Consider the following 11,012-nt stretch of genomic DNA (forward strand, 5'->3'; position numbering starts at 1 on the left):
GAGACGAAGAGTTAAAAGAACAGCTGGAGAGGGAAAAAGAGTGGAGGAAAAGACGAGCGGAGGAGGAAAGAGAGCGGCAAAGGAGGATGAAAGAGGAGAGAAAAAAACTAGACAATGAGTCAGAAGAAATGAAGAAGAGGATGAAAGAGCAGGGCTCTAGACAAACTTTTTGCACTGGTTGCACTGGTGAGCCTAACTTTTTTTCTTTTCTTTTTTCACAAAAGTTAGGTGCATCGCATCACACTTAACACCGCAGTTTGTTTGTGAATTAAAAAATGATTAAAATCATATATTATATAATATTATCATCACTCATTCAGGTCAACAGCAAATTAGCAAAACCCGCAAAGTAGCAGCGGTTTCAGAATGAGTCAGAAGAAATGAAGAAGAGGATGAATGAGTGTATAGAGTATATGAGAAAGACTAGAGGAGGCAGACCGAGAGGAGAGACAAAGAAGAATAAAGGAGTGGGAAGAGGAGAGGAGAGCAGAAGACTGGGGGAGAGAAGAAGAAGAAGAAGATTTAAAGATTTAAAGAAGAAGAAACTTCCAAGAAAACACTTTGCGGCTGCCTGGCAATAGCTGTCCGGGGCATAGGACTTTTTTCTCAAAAACAAACAAACAAACAAACAAAAAAAATAAAAAAAATTAAATGCATTTTTTTGTGCTCATTTGTAAGATCTACACTGTAAAAAGCCCTTCAATGGTGCTGTGTATAGGAATATATTATATTATTATACTATATTTCTTCCAATAAATTGATTCCCTTTTTGAGTTTATTTATGGTAACTGTTTTGGTAACTTATTACCTATCATAAAATTGATTTGCTGAACTTTACAATAAAACTCAACTGGATCAAAAACGGAACAAACTCATAGGCTGTTCTGAGGATCAACCCACCAGCAATGAGGACCTTCCTCTAGTATTCAGATGACTTCTTTTAAAGTCATGTGACTACATTAAAAGTCACAGTAAGGTCTTATATAGACAGGTGTGTGTCTTTTCTAATCAAGTCCAATCAGTATCATCAAACACAGCTGGACTCAAATGAAGGTGTAGAACCATCTGAAGGAGGATCAGGAGAAATGGACGCACCTGAGTTCAATATATGAGTGTCACAGCAAAGGCTCTGAATACTTAGGACCATGTCATATTTCACTTTTTCTGTTTTAATACATCTGCACAAATGTCAACAATTCATAATTAGTTCTAACATTCATCATCCACATCAACATCATGTCATGGTAAGTCAAATCAAATATTGTGCTTTTTGAACTACAACCCTTGTAACACATGATGTCCAATTAATTGACAATTAATTAATTGTTTCTAAATGTTTACAGACAACACATTGAACCAGTGGTAGAAAGTCCATAAATGTGGTTTCACCAGTCATTATCGTTAACCATCGGATTGTTGGACTGGATGCACAAATGGATGAATGTAGTGACCCCGACATATTTACAATGAACAGACCTACAGGCCTATATGCCGAAACAAAACTATTTACAGCATGAGCCACACTGTGTTGTTATGGCAACAAGCCACAGCTGCTTTAAAAGAAGGTGCACTAATATAAGATAATTGTAATGTACTATTAAAGCAATAGGTGAAGGGCTATTATAGATGATGTGTTTGTGAAATAATAGAGAAACTTGAAACATACTGCTAGAGCTTGAAATATTCATGTTACTTTTTTTTATCAATAAATGTTTGCCTTACTCTGAGATGAATAACATGGTCATACTTTAATTATGTATGTTTTAAAATGCACACATAGCAGCAATATTAATGGTATCAAGTAACAGTACAGTCTGTTGTATGTGTTTTCTAGTTTTCTGCTTCATCAAGACAGCAAAGAGAGGCTGAAGCCTTTCAACAGCTGGCAGATGATTTGCGCCAGTTTTTCTGCTCAGTAATAGATCAGAGCCAACAGACAACAGAGCAGGAAGAGATGGAGGAGCGGAGAAGGCGGATGAGAAGAAAGATGGAAGAAGTCATCTATGACCCGGTGAGGCAGAGGGGAATAAAGGAAGGAGAAGAGAAGGAGATGAGGACATTAAGAGTAATGAAACCAAAAGAAATGTGAAGGAGCAGAAAGCACAGAAGAGCAAAAGCAAGAAGAGAGGAGGGAAAAGATCAGCTGAAGACGAGCTCTATGTGCAACAGAAGACAACGTTTAAAAACAGATACATGAATTGAACATGTGCATATTTCTGTCCTCCTAATATTTGTGAAAAAAAAAATAGCATGAGCCTTTAGGTTTTAATGAAGCACTCACACACAAATTCCTTATTGTACTTCTGACATCTAGTGGTGACAGAGCAGTTTTGTATATTGAAAGGTAGATGTTCAAATACTGGGCAGTCCATAACGTTTGTAAAGGAAATTAACTTTGTGTGTTTCTGCTTGTGTGAATTACTTAATTACAATTTTGATCAAAAATAAATGTAAAATCACTTCGTGTCAGTAACAAGATCAACAATACACAAGACAAGTTTCAATAAAATGTACATAGTGTTAAGACAGGGATACCTCCTGCAATTGACAAAACTCCGACCTTTACAAACACACATGAATGCAACATAAAGTGGCGGGTGGCGGTCTCTTTGAAGTTACGCCTGTGGCTACGTTGAAACCGGATTGTTAGGTGAGTGCTACATTATATCTCCATATGTTTTTAGCGTTGTTAAGACTCTTCATGGCTCATATAGCGGTCTGAAGACGCTTTATAACTGTCTGAAAAGGTTTGGTATGCGCCAATTGAACAAACTCCTCAAGTTTTTTTAGGGTTTTTTTTGACACACTATCATCTTCATTTCAAAATATATGCTACCACTTAACCTTTGACCTGGACTGTAAATGGACCACCGACTTTACATACATGTTGTAAGATTCCAGATTCTTTACCTTCCTACCTACATTATTGCAAACCAAGTTTATACTAGATGATACTAGCATTAGCAAGCACATCCTATGTAATGTTACCTGTATTCTGCCGATAATTATCAAACCAACAAGAGAGAACCCGTAAATAAATACTTGTTCAGATATACTGTTCAAAAAACAAAAAAGCTGTTATGGGTCTTATTTGGGTGCAGTTGTAGTCTGGAAAATATAATGTCGTACCCTCCTATGGATAATTACTTCTAGATGTTTGCTAGCTAGGCACACTCAGGAAACTTGTTTAGGATACTAAACACCAATAGACACCATTAAGGTAAAGTGCAAAGTCATGACAAATAATAATGACACAAATGTTCCATATGATAATATAATCAAATGGAGGCATGTTATACCTTAAAGGCTAATGGGTAACCTCACTGTGATGTCATAATGTGTTTACAAAACAGTTGCAAAACTTCAATCTGACTGATTGTACATGTATTTCTGCTTAAATTGGGTCAGATGTTAGTTCTTTTTCCTCTTTCTGTTTGGCAGACCAATGAGAGAGTTTGATGATGTTGACTTTCTCATGGAGTCATGGAATTCGCCTGAGAAAAGAAAAAGAAAAAAGGGCTCTAAAAAGGACAAAAAAGGAGAAAAACTGAAAAAGAATGTGAATATGAAAACACCACAGGAAAGCCTCCAGAAGAAAAAGAAAAAAAATACTAAATTCAAAAATGCAATGGATGACAGGAAAGAGAAAAAGAAAGAAAAGAAGAAAAAGAAAGTGGCTTCAGACCTACACGACTCAGTGATGTTTACACAGAAGCCTAAAGCATCAAAGCCCCCTCTAAATCAGAGGCTGGATCATGTGATGCCAGACTCTATGAAGAGCACCAAAAGAAAAAAGAAAGTGATGCTTGAATTACATCCACATTCCATAAACGTCAAATGTTCAAGATTTGTCTCTTCGACACCCAGAGGGGAGGAGGACCCTGTGACAGTGAGTGACAGTTGTTCTCAGGTCACAGCAGGCCAGGCTCAAGTGCATGATAATGGCTCTCAGTGCACCAGCGATGATATCAACAGCCAGGACTTGTTTATCACCCAGAAGATATTCAGATCATCAGCCTCTGAACCTTCCAGTGAAGACACCAAAGCTTTCGCCGTGTCTCCTCTCACGCAGAAAGACAAGGGGCAGACATATGTGGCTGAGATAGAAAAGTTTTATGATGACAGATGTTTACAGGACTCACATCAGACAAAAACAGAAAGGAGGAGAAAAATCTCCTTTCAGACTAAGATGGGGTCACAATCAACACTTACAGACAAGAAACGATCCAGTCCTGAATATGTGGGGCCCAGTCAGGTAAATACTTACTTGGATGAGCCAGTGGTTGTGAATGTTGGAGAGAAGCATACTTCACTCCAGCGCCTTCCTGTGTGCCCCACACACACAAATGACGTGACTCCACTCCCCCCATCTACAGTAAGCACTTCGACACAGACAGAAAACTTCTTCACCACTGAGCTCTCCTCCTACCTGCACTTCTCTAAGAAAATTAGAGCCACTGTTTGCTTCCAGGATGTGAAACCTTTAGACTTGAGTCTGAAGCACACAGGGAAGACATTAGAAGAAAAGATTGCAGATGACCAGAAAGGAGAAATGAAAGTTATCAGAGACATGAATCCATCTGATTTGTCACAAGTAAAAGAAGTAAAGAAGGAACATTCTAGTCATGCTGATACTACCCCCAGCCCACAGTCTGAGTGTGAGCACAAGTCTATCAACACAACAACCTCTAGTGAGGACAATGAGTTGTCCTGCCGCACCAGTAAGCTGGACATGACCCAGGTGAGAACAGAGATAACAGCAAGTTGAGACTGAAACACTTAATGTTGCCAGGAGCTCTTTGGTATTAGTTAAAGATTGCATAAATAAATAATAAAATGTCTTTCCGTTGGATTTCAGATCAGAGGAGTCCAGATGAGGCTCAACGAATCCTTCTTTTTCAAGACCAAGGGAGACGGACATTCACCCAGGCCAGAGTCCCCACTGATGAAACTGGTTCAGGGCGGAGATGTCAAAAGCAAGAAGGCACACTGAGGGGGAGTAAGGTGTTTCTGGACACCAAGCTGTGGCCACAGTCTGTATGTTTCTAACATGTTCTACATATGTTCAGTGTTTTCTTAGCTTGAGGTTAAGAGCAGTAAGTTTCAAGTCACACTATGAAAGAGAACAGTATATAATTAAAATGGCTGTTAGGAAGAAAAAGAACATTTTCACTGAAAAATAAACTTTTGGGATATAAAAACATTTCTTTTCAAATTGATTAAACCTTAATTCAAAGTTGTTTTTAAGTTACAGTTATGTAATGTTGGTGACTTTTAAAGTTGCTCATTTTAATCAGTTTCTGTGCATGGCAACAAAAACAAATTGTAGTTAATACTCTTGTCTTTTAAATATTAAAGTTTTATGATGTGATTCACTTTTTAAAGTGTTTCGAGTATGAACACACCAAATTCCTTAACAGTGTCCTTTATTGAGCTTTAGTAATTCAATTATCATAGAAGTAGTACATGTGTAACATTGTATATGGACATACTCCTTCATTTGTCAACAACTGTTATCCTCCCAAGTAACCCAATGTGTAAAAATGTATGTTACATTACACACAGAGGTTTTAAAAACACTTCAGAGATGGTAGATCTGGCAGAGAACAGTCTAGTTGTGCCTGAAGAGCTTGATCCCCATCCAGCTCCAGAGGTGGAAGAAGACATAGACAGGGATGGTGACCGGTAGCAGCAGGCTGTAAAAACACAGACTGCTGCTGCTGGTGCAGCCTTGAGGGAAGTTTTCATCCACTGCAGCAGAGTAGAACAAGCCGAAGAGGGACACTATGGGGACCAGTCCCACCATCACAGACAGGGAAAACATCTTGACTGAATGGTGTCTGGTAGTGGGTAATTATTAAACCTCAAACACAGATATGATCCAGTACCGCTTAACAAAAGTGCTGAGAGTGTTTGTCTTTGGGTCAGCTGAAGTTATGGAGTTTGTATTATTGTGTTGGAGTGTTTGAAGTGTCTGCGTCTTTCTGGATGAGTCTAGCTTCCTGAGGGATCATGTTGGGTATGCCGTCAACGATGGGATAGGCGATGCCCAGCTCCTCGTTGACCAGCTCGTTGGTCTGAGCCTCGTACCTGGGGGAGATAAATAATTCTTTCAATTTTTTTGTGACTACACAAAAGTTTAGTACATAAAGCTTACAAACAGTGTGCGCTATTTGTCACATACAGAATAAAGATTTCAGAAAACTAATGCAATACTACTCACTATCTGAGTGTTTAGATATTTCTAACAATCCATCTTTCTATAATTTTTAACTGTTTAAGAAACTCTTTGGCCTCCTCTGCTCTAACGTTTTTCACGTTTATCCTCACCAAAAAAAGTCAATTTTCGACAAAGAACAGCCTTTACTTTTCCCGATCTTTGTGAATACAGACCCAGTTCATCATTTTTTAATATCCACTTTGTTCTTACAGACTGATATGGGAGTGGAGCGAATTTAGAATGAGAAGTGAAGCCAACCTGCAGGTCTCTGGGCTCTACAATAAAGCGGGGGGCCCTAGTCTCCTCCTAACCACCAGCCCTCAGACAACCATTAGACAGTCAGAGTCCATTACTGGTTTGTGAGAAACGACACAGACGTGTGTCCGACATATGCACATGGTACAGTGACGTACGGCAGCCGGCAGACATCCGAACAGGTGTTTTGTTGTGTGTCTCCCTCTTACCTCAGTGGCTTCTTGGACAGCGGACAAACGAGGACGTCCAGCAGAGACGGATCGAAAGGCGGCTGCACTTCGTCCTTCACGTCCGTAAAGCTCCTCGCCGACACGGAGGCAGAAGTTAACGTCTGTATTAACGGTCTGTGTTTCACATTGCGGTGGAAACGAACCGTTTCTATCCCCAGCCTACTTAAAACATTCTTAAACATGACCAAAATCTGCTCAGCAAGCTGGGCAAAGTCCTGAACAGGAAGCAACAGTGTCTGTGTAACCGGGACTTCCGGTAAACAGCAGTCGAACGTTCCGCTTCATAATTTCTTTAGCGTCTGTCTTTCAATAAAATGATCAGTCTTGGGAGTTTGCCATGTCTAACTATTGAAGTACCCATATTTTTATATTGAATATATAATTGTCATACTTATGTATACAATTTGAGAGAATGGTTGTTTCCGTGGTTTCCAAATAAGTCCGCATGGTGGCAGTGTTGCGCTGTTCAGCTCATTTCTTTCTTGGTGAGTTGACCTCAACTGGATCTCAAAACATGAAAAAGAACATTAAAATAACATGAATGTCATGACTTTGATCAGCTAGACTACACTAGATGCTGCACTACTCCAACTTTTGATAAAAAAATACAAATAAATCTTTTATGAGAGCTCTGCTGCCTACAGTATTGTGGTCAATTTTCCCAAAAATAATCAAATCAGAGATGTCCTATCATTTGGGTTACGTGGAAGAAACTATTGTAGATACATAGTTTGTGAACACTTGCTGTTTGTACTGTGGTTTCATTTGAGCCCAGCAGACGTCCTGAACATGATTTCCCAGCAGGTTGTAGCCATACAATATTAAACATTGTCAGAGATCCTGGTGCCAGCTAGAGCAGAATGCATTCCCTCATCCATATGGCTGAGGATATTGCTCTGAGACTTTCTTGGCAGTGTCCCAACTTGTTTTAAAACTGCTTCTAGCTGTAATATATCCCACTGCTCGCTACATGACAGACCTCCTAATGTAGTTTTCTTTTGCTTTTCATAGCCGCCAGGGCTACAGCATACAGCATAGTGGCCATGCATTCTTTTTTTTTTCTTTTGTGGGCCTGTTTACTCATGAGAGGTATCCATCATCTTCGACATATTCCACTGAGCGCTGAGGCTGCTAAAACTGTAATAGTGAACAGGGTTGACATATCGAAAACAGAAGGAGCTGCATCATAGCACAAATGACTGAGTTTTTTGTGAAACGGAATCTAAATCTCATAACTGTAGACCAAAATAAATTCAGAGTTGGTTGATTGTGATCTGAAGAACATCTGGACACCAGCCACTAAAAGTCCTAATGATCTGATCTAATTTCACACAACATCGCTCTTGAAGTGCTGATGAGGTTTCACAGAGACAATATCTGTGCCATGAAAGCTGTGAAGTTACATGAGCCAAAGAATTAGAGAGGTTAGGAAAGAAAACAATGCTAACACAATAATGTTTGCTATGGAAACAAATTGTGATGAAATTATTATAGCAGCAAAAACTTGCAAAACAGACTATGAGAATAAGGCTATTTTATAATGTGTGTGTGAGGAAGTTTGGTTTTAAAGCATTAAAAATCTCTCTGCTCTGTATAGTGAGTCTTTGTTTTTGCCAGGATCGTGCCGCTGCACATGTTGTGTGTAGATGCTGATTCAAGGATGACTGTGTGAGTCGCTGCTTTGGCCTGAATGGCCACATACTGCAGCACAGTAACCGCGGATAGGCCTGATTTTATCACAGTGTCCTCAACAGGAAAAACCTGGAGTCCGACCCAAAAAAGGCTTCGCCGTTCCCCTGTGACAACACAGCCCCCTCACCAACAGGCGGCTCGGACTTGGCAGAAAAGTGAGTAGGTCTTTGCCAGGGCTGTTACAGCACTAATAACTTCTAAGCTTTCTGGGCCAAAGAAGGGATTGCTCATAATCTCTGCCATCAAAACAAATGCTACTTAGTGCACAATGCTGCTTTACGGTGTCTTTGTGCATCAGACCTTCATGGCTGCACCGCTTGAAGCCTCATGTCCTAGTTAGGAAGATTGTTTATGTGTTAAATTTTCCACCCGTTGAGTGTCCTCAGTGTGTGGTTCACTTCTACATGTGGGGGAAAGATGTGCATCTTTTTTTCTGTACAGTGTCTTCTTCATCAAACCCACTCCTCCCCGGTGATAGCTGACATCTTTTATCAATCCCACACCTCTGCTGACCTTTTCAGAGTTGCTCACCTGTGCACAGAGCTCTCAGTGATGGTCTGTTTTTTTTTAAGTTTGTATTGGGGAGATGTCTTTCAGTGACAAACTGCCTCCACAACCTGCTGCTGATATTTGATGCTTCCTTTATTCCTTGCAACTTACCCCCTGAGCAGCAGCTGTCATGGTGGACGAGTGGAATCCTGCTTGTTTCATAATGATGAAGTGAAGACTGTCAAGGCTGCACACCTTTAAACAGGCTTTCACTGCATAACAGAATAGTTCAACTCATTAGTCTAATTACCACTGACCCACATACTGAGTTTATGGTAATGCCAAATTACTTCACTCCCTCAGCTTCCACTGTGTTAACAAAGTAAAAGCCTCCATTTCCAGATTTTATTATCTCAGGAAACCATTAACAAGTTATTCCCTATCTGCCCCAGGACTCTAACTTACAATGATAACTTAACTTTAAAGTTCACCGCACAGAATTAACATAAAGATGTTATGTATTCTTGAGTTTCCTACAGATGGCACATCGGAGAATCTGAATGAGAGTTCAATGTCATTCCGTTCAGAACTCCGATCGCCTCCTTGCTGAGCAGCTTTCATCCAATTAGAAACAGAAGATTAGGCTTTTTTTTCCTGCCAGGAGAGCTTTCATTTCAATGCTGAAATATTGCTGATGTAGCATTTCTGGCTTAATCTGATAATCAGATCTCCAAGGACTCCCCCTCTTCTCCTGTTTGTCTTACCTCCCATTGACCCATAATCCTCCTCTCTGGTTCCCCTATCTCCTCCCCTTCCTCTTCCTTCATTTACACACACATTCTTCTGCCATCAAAGATTAAAAAGGCTAAACTCTCTCCAATGCACCTGATTGATGGATGGGCACAGATCCAATGAAGCGTTCCCCTTTAATTAGGCCGTCTGTGGTCACCTGGCAACAGTGTTAATGAAGTGCACCCTTCAATTAAGTCTCACCGGTTACTCAGCAGAAGCCCGAGCCAATGAGGCGTGAGCGAAGGTTGACGTCATATCATTAACACTCCCTTCAAGGCCCCAGGGCCCCTGTACTGGCTTTAATCACTCAGCTGCCATTTAGTACGACAATGTTGCGCGGATCTGTGCGTGTTTATTATAGTGTGCTCTCACAGCTCATTGGAAGTGTTACAATGCCTGTGATGTTACGAGAAGCTCTTTATGAGCTGTTCGTGGTAACTCCTCCAGACAATACAGATGGAGCATTTCATCTGGGGGAATGCTTTATAGCTGAAGGACACGGAGCATAAAGCTATGTTGATGTCTGAGCATCACGGTAACACTTTAAGGCGACGCAGTGTTGGAGATGCATCCTCTGTATAATGGCATCTATTAAAAGAAGGGGGGGGGGGTGGATTAGAGAGGAGGAAGGAAGAGTTCAGAGTGAGGAGGAGTGAGAGGAAGAGGGCGGGAAAACAGAGAGGATAATGACAGAGTGAAGGCGAGAATGAGACCGTGTGCGAGTCCAGCCAGCTCTTCAGCGGGTTAACGAGAGAGTGGGATGTTGCCTGGAGGTGATAATTAGTGTATCCTCAGAGGCTGTTGGGCTGCAGTGGCTCACATTTCTGACCCCAGATTAGCTGCACTTCAGAGGACAAACTACACCGCTGAGGGTTTATTATTTTGCTTTGGTCCGCAGTGTTTTCCTCTGAGTTCTGTAACTTGTAAAATCTTTAGAGCCTTCAGACCATCATGAGATGCCTAAATCTTCTGCTGGAATCCAAACTAAGGGCTTTTCACAAAAACAAAAAAAAGTGACTCACACACTGATTTAAGGAAATTGCAGAAGTTAAGAGGGTTCTTTCAAAGTCTGGATCCACGCCTTCATCTCTTACTACGTCCTTAAGATGGAGTTCAAGTCTCATCAAAGTATGAGCTAATCCAGCGTGAGTCACACATTCTTTCTGAGGGGAAGGAGAGGCCTTCAAAAGTTCCTAGAATCTTGTAAAAGCAAAGCTACATTAGTCAAATCCAACTTAAGTCAGATTTTATATAAACATAGATTGTATATAACTATGGATATTCATAGATTTAAGTTCCTAAACCCCCAATTCAGGCAAAGAGGTGAAGCGTGA

At 40.5% G+C, this 11,012-nt stretch overlaps 2 protein-coding genes across 2 annotated transcripts; both read right to left on the reverse strand.

Moving 5' to 3' along the window:
- Positions 1-5,409: 5,409 nt before the first annotated feature.
- On the reverse strand, positions 5,410-5,857 carry LOC114437416 (phosphatidylinositol N-acetylglucosaminyltransferase subunit Y-like). Its single transcript, XM_028408082.1, has one exon. It carries the CDS (start codon positions 5,822-5,824, stop codon positions 5,612-5,614), a length of 213 nt encoding a protein of 70 aa, XP_028263883.1. The 5' UTR covers positions 5,825-5,857; the 3' UTR covers positions 5,410-5,611.
- Positions 5,858-5,915: 58 nt separating this feature from the next.
- pyurf (PIGY upstream open reading frame) lies at positions 5,916-6,948 on the reverse strand. Its single transcript, XM_028408081.1, has 2 exons — positions 6,685-6,948; positions 5,916-6,090 (listed from the first exon to the last, which is right to left on the reverse strand). Exons 1-2 carry the CDS (start codon positions 6,885-6,887, stop codon positions 5,949-5,951), a joined length of 345 nt encoding a protein of 114 aa, XP_028263882.1. The 5' UTR covers positions 6,888-6,948; the 3' UTR covers positions 5,916-5,948.
- Between the last annotated feature and the right edge of the window lie 4,064 nt (positions 6,949-11,012).

The sequence above is a fragment of the Parambassis ranga genome, chromosome 6 (genome assembly GCF_900634625.1).
Source record: "Parambassis ranga chromosome 6, fParRan2.1, whole genome shotgun sequence".
Lineage (NCBI taxonomy): Eukaryota > Metazoa > Chordata > Actinopteri > Ambassidae > Parambassis > Parambassis ranga.

Coding starts and splice junctions, on each gene's coding strand:
- LOC114437416 (XM_028408082.1), bottom strand. CDS start 5,824: ATGTTTTCCCTGTCTGTGATGGTGGGACTGGTCCCCATAGTGTCCCTC.
- pyurf (XM_028408081.1), bottom strand. CDS start 6,887: ATGTTTAAGAATGTTTTAAGTAGGCTGGGGATAGAAACGGTTCGTTTC. Junction 6,091..6,684: donor CTGTCCAAGAAGCCACTGAG/GTAAGAGGGAGA, acceptor TATCTCCCCCAG/GTACGAGGCTCAGACCAACG.